At 48.4% G+C, this 21,574-nt stretch overlaps 1 protein-coding gene across 9 annotated transcripts in view; it reads left to right on the top strand.

The window, feature by feature from the left end:
* AGAP1 (ArfGAP with GTPase domain, ankyrin repeat and PH domain 1) overlaps positions 1-21,574 on the top strand; it is a 327,099-nt gene that overhangs the window by 50,326 nt on the left and 255,199 nt on the right. Inside the window, exon 1 of one of the 9 annotated variants that reach the window (XM_054515341.1) lies at positions 18,724-19,828. The exons of 4 other annotated variants lie outside the window; for them this stretch is intronic. In XM_054515341.1, coding sequence (XP_054371316.1) covers positions 18,802-19,828 — 1,027 coding nt within the window. In that variant the 5' untranslated portion in view covers positions 18,724-18,801. Of the gene's footprint in view, positions 1-18,723; positions 19,829-21,574 lie in introns of those variants that run through there. 4 more of the 9 variants (XM_054515342.1, XM_054515343.1, XM_036386312.2 and 1 more) reach the window with 4 other exon arrangements.

The following is a 21,574-nucleotide window of genomic DNA, read 5'->3' as shown; positions in this document are numbered from 1 at the left end:
TGGGCTGCTTTGTAAAAGCAAGATATGGATTTACTGGAGCAAATCTGGTGAGGACTGAAAGATGATGAAGGGATGGAGTGAGGAGAGGCTGAGAGCTGGGACTGCTCATCCTGGAGAAGAAAAGACTCAGCCAGCTTATCCACTGGTGTTAAACTGACCTGTGAAATGTTCTGCTGGTGAGAACCCACAGCAGTGCTCTGTTTGTCATTTAAAACAGCCCCATGGCTCAGATTTTAGAGAATTAACAGTTCCTTGTGAAGCTTGTAACAAGAATCATGATGTTGACAGGAGCTGTGTGTGCTTGGTGTGATGCTCACCTGAATGCTTCAGAACTTTGAGTGCTCCATGTGCTTGCCAGGGTCTGTGCTGGAGCCCTCAGAGTTGGTGTTTCTGCTCTGTACATGGTTAACTTGGAGGCTGAGTCACAGTTATTCCCAGTTGGATACATGTGGTGGGAAATTCTGTGGGCTGGAGCAGCTTGGAGAGACAGACTTCCTGGGTATCTCCTCTTGAGAAAAATTTCCTTCTGACTGAACATCTGGTCCTTGTCTCAAGATTAACCTTTAGCATTAGATTTGCTGAACAGTTAAGTATGAATACATGCAAAACTGTGTGAGGGTTTGTTGGTGGTTTTTTTTTATTATTCTTTCCATTGTGGATAGAAATACTTAAAGCAGTAAAAGAGCAGGGTTCTAATTTGCTGTAAAGTAGGAATATACATTTTCAATAACATTTGGAGCCCTAACTGTATGTCTTGGGAAAGACAAGAGCTCTTGAAGTGAGTAATGAACACTTCATGAGGTGTTTTTAGCACCTGCATGAAACCCCTCATGAATTAAGTTTTTCATCAACATGAAGCATTTCCAATTTGTGATCATGCCAGTTGTGAGCAGCACCTTTTGCTCTGTCAGTGGCTCACTGAGGCCTGGGTGAAGAGCAAACTCTTTGTGTTAAACAGAAAGTTCAGTTTTTAGGAGTAACTCTGAGTTTCTCCCAGAAGTTGTCTTTGAATCTTGCTCTGATTGGACTAAGTGCTAGAAAATCCTAACTTCATCTATTTTTTTTTTAATGAAAATTTCTTGTGGCATCCTTACAGAACAATGGTGTACAGGGGGAATGACCTGAAAGTGCTGGTGGTTGTATAAAGATGATTTTTATTGTATGGTTATGATTGAACTGTAATTCACAGTTTGTGTTTTACTTGGAAAGCACTTGAAATTTCAGCTATTTAAAGAAAGCTGTCATGGAACTTATGCAGAGAGAAAAACTTGGCAGTCCCTGCAGTGGGAGTTTTGGTGATCCATACATTAGGGTAACTAATTTTGCTAATGGATAAGTTATGTCTTGCAATTTCATCTTGTGTGATAGGACTGAAGCTGCTTTTTATGGAAGGATGAATCTTTTAATGCTCCTATTACCTGGTGTTTAAACAAGCCAGTACATCTTGTGGGAGTGTTCAGATGTTTTTGCAGAAAATGGTGCAGCTGAGTAATTAGGCTTTTTTATAGGCAAATAAAAAGGAGGCATGAGAAGAGGGAGCCTGCTTTGAGGCATGAAGGGATGGATCCCTGTGCTCCATGTTGAATGAAACCCAGGAAAGGAGAGAGAGCAGTGCCTGCAGTGATAGGAAGAGAACTGGGAACTGGAAAGGTTTTGGGCTGAGTGTTTCCTCTACCAAAGCACTCAGGGCTTTGTCCATAGGGAAGGATGAAGTTTTCCCTCTCTCCCTGGGAGGTGCTGGGAGCTGAGCCCAGGAGCCTTTCCCAGGGGAGCACATCCTGGGGTGGCCTCTGATAGCTGCTGTTGGGGTAAAGCCCCTTTCCTTCTGCTACCCTGCACTTGTTTGGTTTTGCTTTAAAATATTTCAAGAAGACGGTTCAGTGTCTTTAAAGAATGTTGTTTTGGATATGGTTCTTCTCTTCTGTAAGTGATATTCCAGTCTAAAATATGATTTAAGGTTATTAATATATGATTACTTGTGTCAGGAGGCATTGTTGCCATATTGCTATGGATTTAATGAGATTTTTTTTTCATGTAACATGAATATGTTATGATTAGGGTTTTTTTGTTTTCTTAAGCTTGAACCTTCATCATTTGTGTGTGCTTGTTATGAGGGGGAAGATCCCCCCAATTGCTTTATTCTCCCACTTTGTTATACCACACAGAATGTTATGAAAGGGATAGATATGAGTTTGCTTTCCTTAGAGAAATACTCAATTTTTAAAGTGTTTTCATTTGATATGAAACTTAATATAGCAAAATCATGTTTGAGCAGTTTTAAAGCCTTTACCTGTGCAGGAAAATTCAGGTTGGGGAGACCACAGGTGGTCATCTAATCTCATCTCCTGCACAAGGCAAGGTCAGGCCAAAACCTGTGTAAAACCTGTCTGGTGTGTGACCTGGGGGAAAAAAAAAAAACCAACAACAAAAAACCTCAAAAACCAAAACCCCCTGCATTCCTCATGTTTGACAAAACTTTCTGGAAGTATTTCCCATTCTCTAGCTCTCCTCTGCTCTTCCCCCAAGTCCAGGTAATAGGAGCATGTAAAACACCCAGCTCTGGGGTTTTGCAAGTGTTTCAGGTAGGTTTCTGTGCTGTTGCTTTCCCTTCTGTGTGTAAGCAAAGATATCCATGGAAACTGAGGCTGGAGAGGAGTGCAACCCACATGAGGTTGTTGCAATGTATTTGCAGGGTTAGGCCATTGTGTGCACCAGCCAGCCTGCTGCTAAGTGTGTTAGCAAAGCCTCAGAACTCACCCAGACTTCTGAAACAGAAATTGTGCTAAATTAAGGAAGAAGAGGCTGAGAAACTGAATGCCAAGACAGCAAGAAGTAAATAACAGAGGACTGTGAAACAGCTGGAATGTAACCAATCACACACTCTGAGAAATGCATGCAGAAAAGGGTGAACAAGACAAAGGCACCAACCAAGAAGCGAGTACTTAGCAGTTGGTAGAAGCTAGAAATAAATATGTGTGTAAGGTGAACAATAAATGGCTTCTGCTCAATCCTGTTGATGAGTTGTCCAGGAGTCCTGGATTCTCACATCAGCTCCAGCTGGCCCAGGAAGGGGCTGAGCTGTAGCTTTGGCAATAGAGGATTGCCAAGGTACCTGTCTGGGTGTGTTTCCTGACTGCTTTGAAGGTGATCCTGATCTCTTGGGACAGTAGCTGGAGGCAAACACACAAAGATTGCTGCTGGTTGTCCAGCCTTGTCTGCCCCAGGTTCCCAGGAGCTCAGGAAAAGCCACCTCTGCCTGGTGGAGGGTGACAGGGACAGGGTGACAGCAGAGCCTCAGCTCCACCTGTGGCTCCAAGCCAGCACATCCAACCCAATGCTGTGCCTTCAAAATCTGCTGAGGTTATTTGCAACTGGGACCTGCCAGATTGGGTAAAATTCAGTGCAGAAGCTGCAGCCTGTTTTCCCAAAAAGCCCTCATGCTGGCTGGCTGAAGGGCCAGAGATTTGTCACTGTGTGATTTCTGAGGCCAGGCTTTGCACTGCCCTGTGCTTTGGTGAATCCTGATGATTCACTCACTGGTTTTGTGTCCTTTGGGGCCCTTCAGAGGTTTGGGTGGTCTCCTGTGGTGTTTTGGAGGTCCCCCGTGGCAGGCAGGAAATGATGAATCTGACTCCATGTTCTTAGAAGGCTAATTTATTATTTTATGATCTATATTATATCAAAGAATGCTATAGTAAAACTATACTAAAGAATACAGAAAGGATACAGACAGAAGGCTTAACAAGATAATAATGAAAAACTTGTGACTCTCTCCAGAGTCTTGACACAGCCTGGCTGTGATTGGTCATTAAGTAAAAACAATTAATATTAAACCAATCAAACATGCACCTGTTGGATAAACAATCTCCAACCACATTCCAAAGCAGCAAAACACAGGAGAAGCAAATGAGATAATTATTGTTTTCCTTTTTCTCTGAGGCTTCTCAGAGAGAAGGAGAAGAAATCCTGGCAAAGGGATTTTTCCAGAAAATGTGACAGTGACAGTCTTCAGTCAGAGGAACTGCAGTCACCAACCTGGGGGTAAAATCCAAATTTTGGATCAGTCAGTTCCTCTTGGGGTTCTCACCCTCTCGTGGTCACATAATGATTTTAACTGCAAGGACAGGTTTACTTCACTTTCTTGCCTGGTGAAGAAAGGCAGAGAAAATGTAAGGTGGGTAAAGAATTTTGCACTCAAGTGCTTCTTACCAAGGTGCAGTTGGCAGCCATCTGTGGCCTCACTCCTTCCTCTTGGACAGAAGGACATCATTCAGTTAGGTTTCTTATTACTGCATAAAACTGGATTGTTTTAACTTGTGAAAAATCCCAGCTCCAGCTGGAACTCTTCACCTGGCGGTTTTCTCCTTGAGGTGCTCAACAAATACTCAGCCTTTCTCTCCTGAGGATATTCCTTCTGCTGTGGGCATCCCAATTTCAGTGAACAAGGGAAAGGGACAGGTCAGAATGATTTATGTTAATTGCTCAGCAAGCTCTGTGTTCTGGGATTCAGTATTTCTTCAGAAGATCTGTGCCTTCTACTTTAATAATAATTCCCCCAGTTCACTGAATTTCAAATCACTTCACAGCTTGAATCCAGATGAGCTTTTCCCAGGTAAAACATGCTTTTAAATACACCTCTGATAACCTTTGTTGTGACATTTGGGTCCTAATTAAACATTATTCAAGAGTGTTCTGATTGTACAATTCATAATGTTGCAAGTTAATTGAAGTACCCAACACCTTAAAAGTGCCTAAATCTTCATATAATAAAAGAAATCTTCATATGAATTTACTCAATTAATATACTTCTTTCACTGCAGTAAGGTATAATTCTGGGAACTTGAGCTGTATAATAAAAAAGGGAATCATGGTGCCAGCAATTGTGTGTGATTTAACATTTCTACAGAATTGTTGTTAGAATCAAGAGGGTGTAATTCATCCAATTAAGAATTTCCTTTTACAGTCAATAACTGTCAGTATTTAGTTTCACTTGTGCCAAGAGCAAACTATTTGGACATAAAAGCCATAATAAAAGTTGAAGGAGCATACTTGAAAATCCATTCCTGATAAGAAGGGAAGAGAAAATAGACATTCATTGTTCTTCAAGGTGGACAAGACTTGAATTCTTGAATGAATTTTTGACATAGTGCATGCATTCTCTCTACTCAGGAAGGCAAATACATTATCTGCTCAGCTTTCATGTGTTGTAAATAATCTTAATTTTAAAGCAACCTTTTAGTCTTCAGCTTCAAAACCTGTGTTCTCTTTATTTTCTTGTGTTTGCCAGGATCCTCAGGACTCTTGTTCACAAAGCTTATTCCACGCTGAAGTCATTAATTTGAGAGATTCTAAGACAAAACTTAATTTCTGCTAAGTAATCCAGACCATTAGCAATTGCTGTGGCTTGGAGCTGAAAGAACACTTCAAATTAGGAGCAGCAGGGGGCTTAAGTTTTCTGTAATTATTTGCTTTTATAAGAAATGTACTCAACCCCCCTGTCTGGGGTATAAACAGAAGGATGCAGAGCATCATCCTCGTGCAACAATTTATTTGAGCCAGGCTTCAAATACACATTGGGGCCAGTGTTTTGAGGTGCCAGAAATGGATAATGGTGGTTATTAATATGTTTTTCTGTTCATGGTGGAGTCACAGAATGATGAAGGTTGTAGCTTCTTTGTATCTTGGAGATGTTGGGGTGAGGAGGGAAAAGAGGAGGTTCTTGAGGGTGTTTTTTCTGTTTTATTTACACTGTACCCTGAGGGTTGGTTGTTCATTTTTCATTTTCTATTTCCTGTGGAGGTACAGGGTTTTTGAATGAAGTGGCCTCTTTTTGGGAACATTTCAGTAACTAAAGGCACATGAGAGCAGATACTAAAGAAACTAAGAGCTTCAGATACTGTCAAATGGGATATCCCAGAGCTAAATTCCATGAGATGATTATGCATTATGGTCAACACAGTTAAGAGAAAAAATAAGAAAAAAACAGCAAAAATTGCTTATTTCAACTTAGTGATGGAGGAATATAGAATTTGCAGGGACAGCCTCAGTTCACAGTGTCCTCCTGTGTGCTGCAAGTTCTGAACTGTCACATGATGAAGGCCACCAAAGGTTCTTTAAAGGAAATAAGGAAGAATCCAAATGATTTGCTTGGAAAAGGAGCTGAACAGGCAGCTACATTCCATCTGTTGATACAAGGAAGAGCAGACTTGCTGCAGATACTTACTTCAGAGTGGCACAGCATTATGGAAATGCAGGAAAAAACCCCATAAACAAACCAATCTGTTGCACCAGGACATGTGAAACCTGGTATAAAACCCCAGAATGGTTTAAGTTGGATGGGACTTCAAAGCTCACCCAGTTCCACCCCCTGCCATGGGCAGGGACACTTTCCACGATCCCAGGTTGCTCCAAGCTCTGACATTTCCTCCTTGTGGCTGTAGGAGAGCCCTGAGCAACTCTGGCATGGTCAAACTGTTCATCAGTGTCAGCTGATGAGGAGAAACCTCTGTGGGGTTCAAGTATTCACAGCAAAACAGGCTGAGGTTGTCCTTTGAAAGAGTCAATGTTCTTTGTGTGTTGTCAGCAAATGTGTCAGTGAAAAGAATCCAGGATGAAATCAGTCACAAAATGAGCAGGCTTTGCTGTTTGGAAAGAAGGAATCTTGAGCTACAACTTCTTTTTCCCCCCCTCTTCATTTGATCTGGAATAAATGCAATACCTAGAGAACAGTCATGTTATGTCAGGTGTTAATAACAAATAATAGCTCCTGGCTTCCTGATGAAATTCCTCTAATTCAGGTATTTTTTTCTGTGATTTCTATTTTTTAAATTTTTTTTCCTTTTTTTTTTGGAAGTAATTTTGATCATGTGCCTGAATTTTGAAAGATGAAGTTGTTCAACATGGCTGAGAAGTATTTCGTAAGGGCCTTTGATTGCTGGCCTGCTTGCAGCATGTGAAATTTTTGACAGCAATCTCGATTGATTCTTCCATGTTCAATAATGTGTTCATTCCAATGGTATTTCCTGAGCAGCTGGGCTTGCTTAGCTTTGGAGCTAAAACAGCAAAAGCAAGGAAGTGAATTTTCCAGCCCCCTCCCCACCCCCCACACTTTTTTTAAATTTTTTTTTTTTTTTTGGCATGTTAGAAAATTATGTTAATTTTTTTTTTTTATCCTGCTAATGAAATGGCATGGAAACCATTGGAATAACAGGGGGGAGGGCAGGAGCAGAAGTGGAGGACCAGGAGGAAATGGCACATTTTATAGCCCTGTGCATGGTGAAAGGGCTGGCTTCAGGAATTAGCTTCTCCTTTCAGAGCCAGTCTAATCAAAATTCATATAGAGCTGTGTTTCCTGCTGGTCTCTGCCTTAATGAGTGCTTCTGTTTCAGGCAGATCTTCTGAAGTGCTAAAGGATGAGTTTTCTGCATTAGAACTAATGCTGGGTCTGCAGATAACAGGCAGATTGTCCATTGTAATGGGATGTACAACGTGGGATGTGAGATGGTGAAGGGGGAATGTGTGTTGCAGTGCATTGAGGCAAATCTATATTTTAGAAGTTACTGCTAAGAAATGCACATCCTCGGTGGAAAATGCTGTTCTTCAGATTTTGATCTTTTGTTCAAGTGGTATCTTTGTCTATTGATTAGAGACAGGCTGAACATCTAGAAATTTGGCAAACAGAAGGAATTACTCCTTGGGAGGGTGGGACACAGGGTGTCAGGGTAGCTGTGGCTGCCCCTGGATCCCTGACAGTGCCCAAGGCTGGACAGGGCTTGGAGCAACTTGGGATGGTGGGAAGTGTCCCTGGAATGGCAGGGGGTGGAATGGGATGAGCTTTGAGGTCCCTCCCAACCCAAACCACTCTGATTTTACAATTCCAAATCTGTTGGAAGCACTGCAGTGCTGCTGTTAAATAGCATTTCCCAGCTGATCCAGGCTGGTGTTTTGGATCTCTGCCTCCTGCCACTGTTGAACATTCCTGCAAAGCTGGAGGGAAGCAGCCCAGCCCCTCCAGAGCAGCTTCCCTGGCTGCTCTCTCACATTACACCTCCTGAGTTTGCTTGTACACCCCAATTATCCTACTAAGGATAATCTCTGCTCTAAATGGAGCCTCCCCTTCTCTTCCCCTGCCCAGTGGTAGTACCCCCATTCCCAAGGAGGTGTGCTGGTGTGGCTGCTGGGCTGTGACAGACTCGAGGAAGCTGTGCAGGAGTTGAACCTCTTTGGCTTTGCTGCTTTGCATGGTTCATTTTAGCAGCCTGTCTGTGTCCTTCAGTGCCCCTTGGGTCAGTGCATGCTTTGCACAAAAGTGCCTTAGCCAGACCCACTCTCTTTGTGTTTTTAGAACCTTTTTGGCTTCTTAGCTCGAGGCTGGCTTGAAAACACAGCCACTCAAGCTGATTTCACATCACATTTTCTTTGCTGCTGTACTTGGTTTATAAAGAGAGAAGCCTTTTAAAGAGTTTGGGTGATTGTTGGAAGCTTTTACAGACGTCATGGTGTGTTCAGTGGCAGAAAGGCATCGAGCAGGCTCTCAATGCAGGCCTTGCATAACACTGGGGTGCCTTCACTGAGGGCAGCACCTGCAGGGCCAGGGCTGGCAGCAGCTCCCATCTGCTCTGTCCTCAGCCACAAGGCCATGGTTGTGTAACCCACACAAAGCTGTGTACCCACAAAATACCCTGCAGAGACAGAGGAGGGATGCTGTACAACCACAGGGTGGTTTGGGTTGGAAGGACCTCAGAGGCCATGGAAGGCACACATCCCTCTATCCCACACTGCTCCAAACCCCATCCAACCTGGCCTTGGACACTGCCAGGGGTCCAGGAGCAGCCACAGCTTCTCTGGGCACCCTGTGCCAGGGCCTGCCCACCCTGACAGGAACAATTCCTTCCCAATATCCCATCCATCCCTGCCCTCCTTTTGTTTAAAGCCATTCCCCCTTGTCCTGTCCTACCAGCCCTTGTGAAATGTTGCTCTGCAGCCTTGTTCTAAGCCCCCTTCATGTGCCATCAGATCTCCCTGAAACCTGTGGGGAAAGCCACAGTCAATTTCTGAGGTTGTAAAAGGGAGTGTGAAGTTGTGAGTGCACCCCAAGCCTCTGTTCCCTGAGGTAGGTCCAGTCGGAGCCTGTGGAATGTCTGTATCCAGAATGGAACATCATAGCTGAGAGTCCTTCTGCCATCTCCTTGTAGATGAGCCCAGACCACCCTCCCCATCCCATTCCTGCTCCTTGCTTCCTTTTCTTGCCTGCAGTTAAAAAATCCAGAGTCAGTCTGTGCTGTGTGCTGTGCCACTTGGCTTTGCAGGGAAGTGCTGGGTAGTGGCAGCAGTTGAATAACCAGGCTCCCAAAGAGTGGCACTGCTCAGGCTGTGGCAGGAGCAGTGTCACAGCACATCCTCCCTTTTTCTTACACTCATGCATGTCACCTTAATATTTCCTAAAAAATCCCTTTGCCAGCATTTCTTCTCCTGGGAAGATGAGAAGCCTCAGCTTCTCCATGTTTGACTCCTCTAGAATGTAGTCTGCAGGTTGCTTATCTAAACATATGAATTGTTTTTAATTAATAGTCAATCACAGCCAGCTGTGTTGGACTGAATCAGTAATGAGTTTTTATTATTCATTCTTTTATAACCTTCTGATGTCTCTCTTTCTTTAGTATAGTTTTAGTATATAATTTCTTATCATATCATATCATAAAATAATAAATCAGCCTTCTAAAAACATAAAGTCAAATTCTCATCTCTCACCTTGTCCTGGAAACCTCACAACACCACTGATGGATCCAAGCCTGTGCTTCTGGAATAATCCTTTTCCATAAACACACAGCCCCCTGTTTTCATGGCCCTTCAAGAGCCTGCCCAGGCTTTGTCAGATCATCCTGTGCCTGAGTGCTCACCAGATCCTTGGTAGTGACAAGTTCACCTGCTTCCATTAGTTGGGAGCTGAAAGTTTAGCCAAAAGTGCTTTCTTGGGTTCTCTTTGCCTTGCTGCAGTGCAGTTTGAGTGTCTGGGTGATTTGAGGTGAAAAACAACCTGCCTAAAAAATGAGGAGCACTGAGTAGCTGGCAGGCATCTGGAAATCCTCCTGCTTGTGAGAGGTACTGAAACACCACAAGTAATAAGCAGAAGGTGCAGTCCTGAGTTACAGCTGATGCTGCCTGTCACAGTATTTTACTGTGCCAGGGAGGGGATTAAAGGAAATGTATGATAGCCTGAGTTAAAAAGCATTTTGCTTCTAAAAGAAAGGCATGAGATCCAAAATGAGGTAAGAGATTTGAGATTTGCAGTGTTTCTTGTGGAGACAAACATGGCTTTACATGAATGCATTATCTGTTAATAATACCTGTATTTAAAGTGAGATCCCAAAGCAGTGGTGTGCACAAACCTGGGCTGTCAGCAGCCCCCTCAGGGAAGGCTGGCTGTGCAGGAAGATGAGTTCTCTTACAGTTTATTCTTGGCAGCTTTGCCTGCCAGCACCTGGGAGGGCAGGCAGGTGACAGGAGCAGCCCTTTGGAGCTGGATCCGCTGATGCTTTCCCCAGCATCCCTGGGATGGCCGAGCTGCCCTGCTGCTGGCTGGCTGTCTGTCTGTCTGCTGGCTCAGGAGATGAAAGGAGCAGCAAGCAGGGCTCCTGGCTGGCACTGGCAGCCTGCTTAGAAGCAAATTAAAGTCACAGAATTCTCATTTCTATGGTCGCCCCTGTGAATAAAAGCAGATCTGTGCTGGCAGCTGGGATTGAAGTGGAAGCAGAGTCTTGGGATGCCCTGTGGGAGTGGCTTTAGCATTGGCTGCTCCATCCCCAAGGCCTTGGGGAATGGCAGAATGATAAACCAAGTTTATAGAAGTACAAATCAACTTTTGTATCTATAATTCAACAGTGTAGCTCTCAGGACAACAGGCTTTAGTGTCTTAGCTTGAAGTATTAGTGTGTAGTTTCTATGACCTCTTTCATTTTTCCTGTTTTATTTTTGCTGCTTCAGTTAAATACAACAGAAGGATACAACTCCTCTGTCAGATGATGTGATGTAAAAAACCCTTTATTTAAAATGGGCAAGTGAATCTCACACTTAATTCTCTGGATGCCTCTTTGTTCAGTTAGAAGATAAATGAGGACTACCCTGGTTTATTCAGTGAAAATCCAGCTGCAGTCAGGTGTGTTGTTTTGGTTTTAAGCTGATGGATGGGCACAATATATTAATTTTAACAGCTCCATCAGCTTGGGGGCAGAAATCAAAAGGATGATCTCAGTCATGCAGAAGAATTCAAGAGGTTTTGTGCTCTTTCCCTTTAAAAAAGGGGGGTTTATTCTGCTCTTTTAAGTAAATTGCAGGGATCAAACCTGCTATGCCTGGACATCAGAAATTTTATGGAATTTGCTTGAAGATAATTTAAAAAAAATAATGCTAGCATGTGTCATGGTTTAAAAAAAATCATAACTGACTTAGCTTCATTTTTCTCCATTTCACATAAAGATGAGTGATCCCTACCCTCATCTTTAATGAATGAATGTGAGTCAAAGGTATTTCATTATTCTATTTATAAAATAATGTAGTCTTATGAAGCAAGAGCCTTTTAGACTATGAAGTACATAAGAGGCATAATTGATGTGAAAGGAAGCACCATCATCCACGCTGAGACATGAAAATGAAAATTGTTGTGACTTTTATTATCCCATGTGGTGGAATGTACCTGGCAATAAGGCATGGTCTTCCTGGAGAAGCAATGCCAAACATTTTACCTCTTTCCTCGTGAAACAAATGATTGATGTGCATTTTTACTGTGCATCCCACGTGTCACTGTCGCGTTTTCTGAAAAATCCCTTTGCCAGGATTTTCTCCTGGGAAGCTGAGAAACCTCAGAGAGGAATGAAAACAACAATTATCTGATTGCTGCTCCTGTGTTTGCTGCTTTGGAATGTGGCTTGGACATTGTTGACCAACAGGTGAATGTTTGATTGGTTCCATGTGAATTGTTTTAATTTAATGGCCAGTTATGGTCCAGCTGTGTTGAGGCTCTGAGGAGTCAGACACGAGTTTTCATTATTCATTCTTATTAAGCCTTCTGTCAGTGTCCTTTCTGTATTCTTTAGTATAGTTTTAGTATAGCATAATAAATATATAATATAATATAATATAATATAATATAATATAATATAATATAATATAATATAATATAATATAATATAATATAATATAATATAATATAATATAATATAATATAATATAATATAATATAATATAATATAATATAATATAATATGCCTTCTGAGAACATGGAGTCAGATTCATCACCTTGTCCTGGGGACCTCACAAATTCAACACCCATGCTCCTTACTCCCTTTCCTGCTCAGCATGGAGTGTTTATGGACAGGAATGTGCTTTCCTTGTGCTGGCAGTAGGATCATTATTGGTGCCAAGTGCTGCCTTTGTGCTGGCAGCCCCTGTTCTCTGCTTTGTTGTGAGATGTCTCTGTTCTTCACGTGAGCAGAGCATTGCCTGCAGTGACCTCAGGCCCGTTTAATGGACAAGTGCAGAGTGACAGGAGAGCACAGCTCAGTGCCCTAATGCAGAGCCCCTGAGCCTGGGCTCTGTGCTGCTGCCCCCCTGCAGCACAATGTTGTTCTGGTCCAGATGCCTTCTCCTGTGTGCTGCGTGGGCACTGATCCGTGCTGACAAACAGCGGCTGCAGCGCCGCCTCTCCGGGAGACAAATGGGGAATCCTGGCCAAATTGCTCCTCAGAATTGCTCAGGTGACCCAATTTTGCCTTCCACAATCAGTTTGTCAAAGGAACCACTACTTGGAGTGTTCTATGGTGTGATGGTGTTTGCAGGGGTCATAGGATGAGGGAAGAGATGAGAATGTTGACTCCATGTTTCAGAAGGCTTGATTTATTATTTTATGATGTATATTATATTAAAACTATACTAAAAGAATAGAAGAAAGGATTTTATCAGAAGGCTAGCTAAGAATAGAAAAAGAATGATAATAAAATCTTGTGACTGACTGAGACAGTCTGGACAGCTGGACTGTGACTGGCCATTAATTAGAAACATCCACATGAGACAAATCCCAGATCCACCTGTTGCATTCCACAGCAGCAGATAATCATTGTTTACATTTTGTTCCTGAGGCCTCTCAGCTTCTCAGGAGAAAAAAAACCTAAGGAAAGGATTTTTCATAAAACATGTCTGTGACACTATAGTTGAACCTGCAGTCTGCAAAAATGGTAACATTTAGGGCTGCTTTTCTTACAAAAAAAAAAAAAAAAAAAAAAGACAATGAAGGCAGTGAGGTGTCCAATAAAATCCAAAACATAGGCATGCAAACAAGCAGCTTCACAGGACTTGTGTGAAGGCTTTGACAAACCTGTCCAGTCTGTCTCAGCATGGAAATGTTCATTCTGAGATGCTGCTGGTTTATATGAGGCATTTCACAGAATCCCAGAATTGTTCAGGTTGGAAAAGACATTTCAGATCAGCAAGTCCAACTGCTCTTTCTCTGTGTCTGGGCTTTTACATTTGTAAATTGGCAGAATGTGAAACACCTGTAAGGAATTAAGAACAAGGAATCAAAGAATGATGATTATAATTATTTTTGCAAAGAGCTCTTGGGAAAAGAGAAAATGCAATGCCTATTTTGCATCACTTGGAGGGACACAAGAAGTGTTGGCTTTATAAAGTCAGTAGCAGCAGTGTTTGCTGCTCACAGTGACCTTGCTGTGCAGCTTTTGGAGAGCAGGAATGCTCCTCCTGCCAGCAGGGTCATCTCTGCAGTTGTTGATGGAGAGCAGGCAGTGAGTGCTGGGGATGTGAAGCTCAGCTCCAGAACATCACCCGGGCTGGGCATCAGTGGATGGAGTGTTCAGAGAGCTCCCTCTGCACTCACTCTGAGCACACCAGCTTTGCTGGAGGCTTTCTGAGGATGTGTTTGAGACACCTGTGTTTCACTGATTGAAAATAAATTCTCATTGCTGAGATCTGTGAAACTCCAGATTCTGGTGGAGAGCTTATCCTGCGTGGGAGATGGCAGAGGTGCCTTTTCCTGGCTGCATGGCATGGAGAGTTTCCATGGTTCTACCTTCCAGTGTGACTGCACTGGAGGGACAGCAGGACCTTGTCAAGCAGAATCCTCTGGGGGTGTTCTGTGATCTTGGCAGAGGGTCATGGAGCAGTTTGCAGTGCTGGAACGCTGTGGGACAAATGGAGGGCGTAACCCCCTGTGCCCCAGCCCCCAGAGAGGCTGGCACCCTGCAGAGCTCGGTGTTTGTGGAGCCCGTGCGTCCTGCTCTGCTCCCGAGCACCCGTGCAATGATGAAAGGTGAGCGGGAGCGGCTGCCGAGGGCCCTTCAGGACACACGGCGCAGGCTGCGAGCCAAAGGCCTTGTTTGGCTTGGCTGCCGTGCCTCCTGGCTGCTCCTGTCCCGGGGCCTGAGGGACTTCTCCCGTTCTGGGAGCGGATCTGTGCTGATTGTGGGCCGGGACGAGCGGTGGGGGCCGGGCTCGGGGTGCTGTGCTCGGGACAGCATCCCCCGGCTCGGGACAGCATCCCCTGGCTGGGACAGCATCCCCCGGCTGGGACAGCATCCCCCAGCTCCGTACAGCATCCCCCGGCTGGGACAGCATCCCCCGGCTGGGACAGCATCCCCAAGCTCCGTACAGCATCCCCCGGCTGGGACAGCATCCCCCGGCTACGGACAGCATCCCCTGGCTGGGACAGCATCCCCTGGCTGGGACAGCATCCCCCGGGCTCGAAACAGCATCCCCCGGCTGGGACAGCATCCCCAAGCTCCGTACAGCATCCCCTGGCTGGGACAGCATCCCCCGGCTCGGGACAGCATCCCCTGGCTGGGACAGCATCCCCCGGCTGGGACAGCATCCCCTGGCTGGGACAGCATCCCCAAGCTCCGTACAGCATCCCCTGGCTGGGACAGCATCCCCCGGCTCGAGACAGCATCCCCCGGCTGGGACAGCATCCCCTGGCTCTGTACAGCATCCCCCAGCTCGGGACAGCATCCCCCGGCTGGGACAGCATCCCCTGGCTCCGTACAGCACCCCCCGGCTCCGTACAGCATCCCCTGGCTCTGTACAGCATCCCCCAGCTCGGGACAGCATCCCCCGGCTCCGTACAGCACCCCCCGGCTCCGTACAGCATCCCCTGGCTCTGTGCAGCATCCCCCGGCTCTGTACAGCATCCCCCGGCTCCGTACAGCATCCCTTGGACTGTACAGCATCCCCCAGCTCCGCACAGCATCCCCCGGCTCTGTACAGCATCCCCAGCTCGGGACAGCATCCCCCGGCTCCGTACAGCATCCCCCTGGCTCTGTGCAGCATCCCCTGGCCCGTACAGCATCCCCCGGCTCCGTACAGCATCCCCCGGCTCTGTACAGCATCCCCCGGCTCGGGCAGCTTGGGGCTCGTCCGGAATATTCAATATGACATCCCTTGCCCCGTGAATGAGCTCCCTGCTCTGAGATAACCCGCTGTTAAAGCAGATTCCTGTAGTTGGTCTGGCCGCGGTGAAGGGGGATGGTAGGCCCACCAGGTGATGGTGGGCTTTGCACCAGCGGCTGCAAAACAGCTCGTCCTGTTTACAGGAAGCCTTACAAGAAGTTGCACGGTGGTAAGTTGTGATGAGTAGCAGCAGAGCAACCTTGGAGTACCACTTAGTGTCCGTAGGAAGAGCTGCTGCAGCAGCATCCCGAGGGATGATGGATGTTGGCGTTCCCGCCCCGGTGCGAGCGGAGCGGGATGCGGGGAGCAGGGGGGTGCGGGATGCTCCGGAGAGGGCTGCAGGAATGTGCCGGCTATTTGTGTGCGCCTAAAGTGGTTCCTCTGGAGGGGTCTGTCACGCCGGGAGGATGAAAAATGGTTGATCCCGCTCCGGGTGAGGAGGCTGCGCTCCCCGCGCGGCGCGCTGCAAAGCGCGGCCTGGATCCGGAGCCGGGATCAGCCCCGGCAGCCCCGCACGCTCCAGCTCTGCTGGATCTACACATCTTCCTCAAGATCTGGATCTTGAGGAAAAGCTAGGCAATTTTTCACTCTTAGGCTCATATTTTATAACAGATCTTTCCTTCCCCTGTCTCTTTCCTTTTTTTGTTTTCCCCTTTGGAAATACCTGTTGGAAGTGGCATTTTGGGTGTCAGAGAAATGGAGAAATGTGCCGTCATTCTATGGCAGCAAACAACATTTAGAAGGGACTGGAAATCTGTTTTCGGGCTGGCCAAGGGAGACCTCTTAGGATCCCAGGGGCATTAAATATCACCTTGTTCCAGCTCTCTGCCATGGGAAGGGACACCTTCCACTAGAGCAGGCTGCTCCAAGCCCCTGGTCTTGAATCCTTGTCTGCTGAAGATACAGGTGCTGCTCTATCCCATGGTGAACAGAGCTAAGAGGAATAATCAGTGTTAATTAGTCAGCATTAAAGACAACACTGATACCTGGAGAAATGAGCTAAATCAGGAATTCTGTGTGTTAACACAGCAGCAGTGTGTGTTGTGGGATGGCAGCGTCCCCGATAAATGGCTGTGTGCAGAGGCTGGGAGCAGAGCATCCCTGATTCCTGAGTCAGAGTCCAGCCTCCCCCTGGAGCTGCTGCTGGGGCTGTGCCCTCCCCAGATGTGCCTCCAGGTCTGTTCCTCACTCAAAGAGAGGTCAGGCCCTGGCACAGCTGCCCGGGCAGTGGTGGAGCCCCCATCCCTGGGGGATTTAACACCCGTAGAGGTGGCTCTTGGGGTTTAGTAGTGGAAGTGGCAATGCTTTCCTTCCTTTTTACACCTGCTTTTTTATTGCTTTTGACCCTCACTGGCACTGGTGAGGGATGTTTTGATTGTAGACCTGGGAGGGAGGTGCTTTTTCAAGCCTGACTTTTTATGGGATGTTAGGCATGGAACCTAAAAACATTTTTCCTAAGGTTGTGTAACTTTTTTTTTTTTCCTGCCATCCTGGTTTGCGAGTGACTAAGAGTGGGCATTTACTTGTTGTTAATGACCTCAGCATCCCTGCAAAGGCACTGGCAAGTGGGTGTGAAAGGGGGTGTGTGTGACACGCCCTGCTCCAGCTGTGCACCAGCGCCAGGTTCTGATGAAACCGCTGCTTGGGAAGGGTTTCTACATGACTAACCACTCTAGTAATGGGGCTTGGTAATCATGCAGAGCGTTGCTGTGAACAAACATTTATTAAGGAGGGTCACAGAAAAAAAAATAAATCGGTTCTGGGTCGTTTTGACTGTTTTTGAGGAGGAAGTGTTGTCTCAGATGCAGAATGAGCCAAGATCTGAGCTCACAGTGTGGTCCAAGCTGGTGAGCACCACACGCCTTGCCCTTGCATGGGCCTGGATAAATCCTGGGTCCCATTAACACCTATAATTGTCCCAAAAGGAAGGTGATGGCAGACTTTGCAGTGGCATCCAGCCTCAGGATGAGGAGCAATGGCCATAAACCACGAGAAGTTTCACATCAACACGAGAGAGAACTTCAGTAAATTGAGGATAGGAACAGGCTGCTCACACCAACACGAGAGACAACTTCAGTATATTGAGGATGGGAACAGGCTGCTCACACCAACACAAGGAATAACTTCAGTATATTGAGGATGGGAACAGGCTGCTCACACCAACACAAGGAATAACTTCAGTATATTGAGGATAGGAACAGGCTGCTCACACCAACACGAGAGACAACTTCAGTATATTGAGGATGGGAACAGGCTGCTCACACCAACATGAGAGAGAACTTCAGTATATTGAGGATGGGAACAGGCTGCTCACACCAACACAAGGAATAACTTCAGTATATTGAGGATGGGAACAGGCTGCTCACACCAACACAAGGAATAACTTCAGTATATTGAGGATGGGAAAAGGCTGCTCGGGGAGGCTGAGGAGTCTCCCTCTCTGGAGCCGTTCCAGCCTCACCTGGATGTGCTCCTGTGAGAACACAAGCATGTTCTAGGTAACCCTGCCTGGCCAGGGGCTTGCACTGGCTGACCTGCAGAGGACAATTCCATGCTTCTGCTTTGCTCATGCTGCTGGCAGGGAAGCGTAATGTTCATCCCGTTCCCGAGAGGAGCTGGCCCAGGCAATCCTGGTGCTGCTGGCAGGGAAGTGTGATGTGCATCCCTTTCCCAAGAGGATCTGGCTGAGGGAATGCTGGCGCTCTCTGCCGCCGCTCCGGGCGGGCGGGATCCACGCCGTCTCTTAGCGGCTGCCGGTGCCGCGCTCGGGCCCCGCCGCTCCGCTGCGCGCTGCCCGCCCCGGGGCGTGCGCCGGGCTCCGGCACCGCCGGCTCCGCTCCCGCCGGCCCTTCCCGCGCCCGCCGGACCCGCCGCGGATGCTAATCGGATTTACCCGGCCGAGAGGGCAGGGAGAAACCCGGCCGGGTCCGCAGCCGTGCGGCCGCGCTGTAAACAATGAGCTGGGAAGCGGCTGCTGCGGCTGCCGTACCGTGAGGAGCGGAGCGGGACTCCGCGGGAGGAGGATGCGTGCCGTGCCGTGGATGTGAGCCGTGCCGTGGATGTGAGCCGTGCCTCGTGCCTCTCCGGGATGCCGCTGCCATGGACGCCGGCCGCCGGCGGGGAGCGCGGCCGGAGCCCAGCCTGACCCCGCCGCAGAGCGGGGTGTGACACCGGAGCATTTTTTTTTTTTTTAATTACTATTTATTTATTTCATTATTTTTTTAAACCGGGTTGCAGTGGATTGAGGCTGTGCGTTTCCAGCTATTCTCCATCCGTCCATCCATCCATCCATCCGTCCGTCCGTCCGTCCATCTCGGCGCCGATGCCCGCCTGAAGGGCAGAGCCATCATGTACCTCCTGGACAGCAGCGAGCCGCCGGCCGCCGCCTCCTCCCCCGAGAGGATGCAGCGGGGCACCCCGCAGAGGAAGACCGTGTACCGCATCTCCGTGACCATGGTGAAGAAGGAGCTGCTGGGGCCCGAGAGCGACCGCGCCGGCCCCGAGCTGCCCCGGCGCGGGCGGAGCCGCCCGCCGGGCTCCTCCAGCCTCACCAGGGCCGGGCTGCTGCTGCTGGAGGAGGAGGAGGGCGAGGAGGAAGGCGAGGAGCGGGACAGGGTGCCCAGCCCCTGCGGCTTGCGCACCTTCCGGACGCTGAGCACGGGGCAGCTGGAGTTGGGCCGCCTCAAGGTGCCCCGGAGAGCGGGGCCGCCCCCGCCCGGGGCGCCGCGGAGCAGCGCCGGACCCGGAGCAGCCGCGGCCGCCGCCGCATCCCCGCCCGGGCAGGAGGAGGACGAAGCCGGGGGGCCCGGGGAGGAGCCGGCCCCGGCGGAGCGGGGCCACAGCCCGCGGCGGCACTCGGGGCTGCTGCGGCGCAGCTTCAGCTTCAGGCATTGGAGCGGCGGCGGCGGCGGCGTTGCGGAGCCGGCCCGGGTGCGGCGGCACAGCAGCTCCGGCTGCCTGCCCGGGCCGCCGCCGCCGCCGCCCTCGCCGCCCGCCGCGCTGCCCGCCGAGCCCCCCGAGAAGCGCAACACGCTGGACGTGGGCGAGGTGCTGAGCCAGGCCGAGCCGCTGTCCCGGCTGGAGCGCTGGGAGCGCAGCAAGAGCAAGAACCGGACCCTGGATAACAGCGACCTGCAGCGGCTCTCGGAGCGCCTCGGCCGGGAGGGCCCCGCGGCCGGCAGCGAGCACCGGCTGCTGCGCTTCTTCAGCGGCATCTTCGCCCGCAGGGACGGGCCCGCCGGCCTCTTCGGGAGCCCCCACGGGCGCTCCCCCCGCAGCAGCTTCTCCAGGTCCAGGGCTTATTTCAGCAGCCTCAGGAGAGGCGCCGTGGAGATGCAGTCCAGCTCCGAGAGCATCAACGGGTCCCCCCAGAAAGGTGCCCGTGCTCAGTCGCCTCTGGGTGCTCGGCGTCGGTGCTGGGGGATGGACGGTGGGGTCAGGGGGCTGCTGGGTGCGAGGAGAGGGAGATGCTGCACTGGCTACATCAGGGTGCTGAGGCACACACAGAGAAGCTCTGGCTGCCCCTGGATCCCTGGAAGTGTCCAAGGCCAGGCTGGATGGAGCTTGGAGCCGCTAGGGCTACTGGAAGGTGTCCCTGCCCATGGCAAGGGACGTGGAATGAGATGTTTAAGGTCTTCCAGTCCACACCATTCCTAATTCTATGGATACAGCATGCTTTGAAGCACATGGTAGTACAGCTGTGCAGAGTGCAGGTCAGGCTGTGTGTCCTCCTGAACCAAAAATCCCTCTCTGGGGTGATTGGCTGTGCATTCTAGGACAGATGAGTGAGGCAAGTGTGGCTTGTTTAATTATGGAATAGAAGCTGGAGTGCTGCTGTATATAGGTCACTGGGTGGCCCAGTGCTGCACAGCACTGGCACTTTCTCCTTTTGGAAAGGCTTCTGTAATCTGAAGGATGGGTTGTGTTGGTTAGAAATGGGCACTGCTGGAGAAGTGAGTGAATACTGGTGCAAATGTCTCATAAATCCTAAATATTCATTGTAATAAAAGAGCTTGAACTGAGTTAGGTATTTTTGAACAACACAGGACAGACTCAGAAGCCACACTCTTTGAATTATTATATTATTTGAGTCATTTTATATAGCTACTCTTTGAATTATCATATTATTTGAGTCATTTTATATAGCTGTGTACAAATTAGCCAGAGCGTTTCTAGTCTAGGTGGAAATCAGATAGGGAGTTCTGGAGGTTTGTGAATCCCTCAGATACAAGAAAAACTTGAAGAAGAACCTTGGCTGTGGGATGGAGGTACCTTGCTGCGGGGTGGCAGGGAAGAGCTGACGAGCTGCTTTCTGTGAGGACCTGTAAGCATCCTGGTATCGCTGGCTGGGACGTGCCAAACCAGAAATGCTGGTTGTGGAGCTTCATTGTGAGCCAGTGCTTTCCTCCAGCTGTGCTTTCAGATCTTTAATAAGTATCTGTGATGAAACATTTAACCAGCAATTATAGTGCCCTTTGAGCACCAAAGTGCTTATCAGGTGGCAAATGATCTCTGAGTTGCTGCTTTTCTGAAAAACACAATTCTCAATTAGATTAAGCTTTCGTAAAGGCCCAGGTACGGCAGAGGATGGTGTGGAGTTGGGCCCAGGTGGTTTATTTTGGGGAAAGCAATAACCAGCTGCCAGCCCCTTCCCTATCCAGAGCTCCTGCTGTGAGTGGAGTGTGCCCAGAGTCTGAGGAATCAGGAGCAGAGCCAAATATTTCGACCTGGTAGCTGAGGACTGTAAGGTTTTATTGATGTGGCGGCATTCATGTGGGCTTGGGATAATCTTGATGGAAATTGTGGGCTGACCTTGGTTAAAGTTCAAGGTAACCACAACAGGGAATTACTTCATTGGGCTCTTGGTGCCTGTCCTGTGCCAGCACCCTCCAGCTCCTGCTCTCCTCGTGTTCTGGGAGCACAGTCCTGCCAGCCTGGGAGGAGACCTCAGTTAATCAATAAACTCTTGGTAAACAGCACTGAGATGTTCCAGAGAGGTTCTTCTGTGCGTGCCACCACCAAATCTGTCTGGGGCAATGAATCCTTGTGCACAAAACGAATCCCAGTGGTGTGGCTGCAGTAGGCAGCAGTGTGGCAGCCTTGTGTTATGGGTTAGCAGGCC

The sequence above is a fragment of the Molothrus ater genome, chromosome 7 (genome assembly GCF_012460135.2).
Source record: "Molothrus ater isolate BHLD 08-10-18 breed brown headed cowbird chromosome 7, BPBGC_Mater_1.1, whole genome shotgun sequence".
NCBI lineage: Eukaryota > Metazoa > Chordata > Aves > Passeriformes > Icteridae > Molothrus > Molothrus ater.
This window is presented reverse-complemented; position numbering and strand designations above follow the sequence as displayed.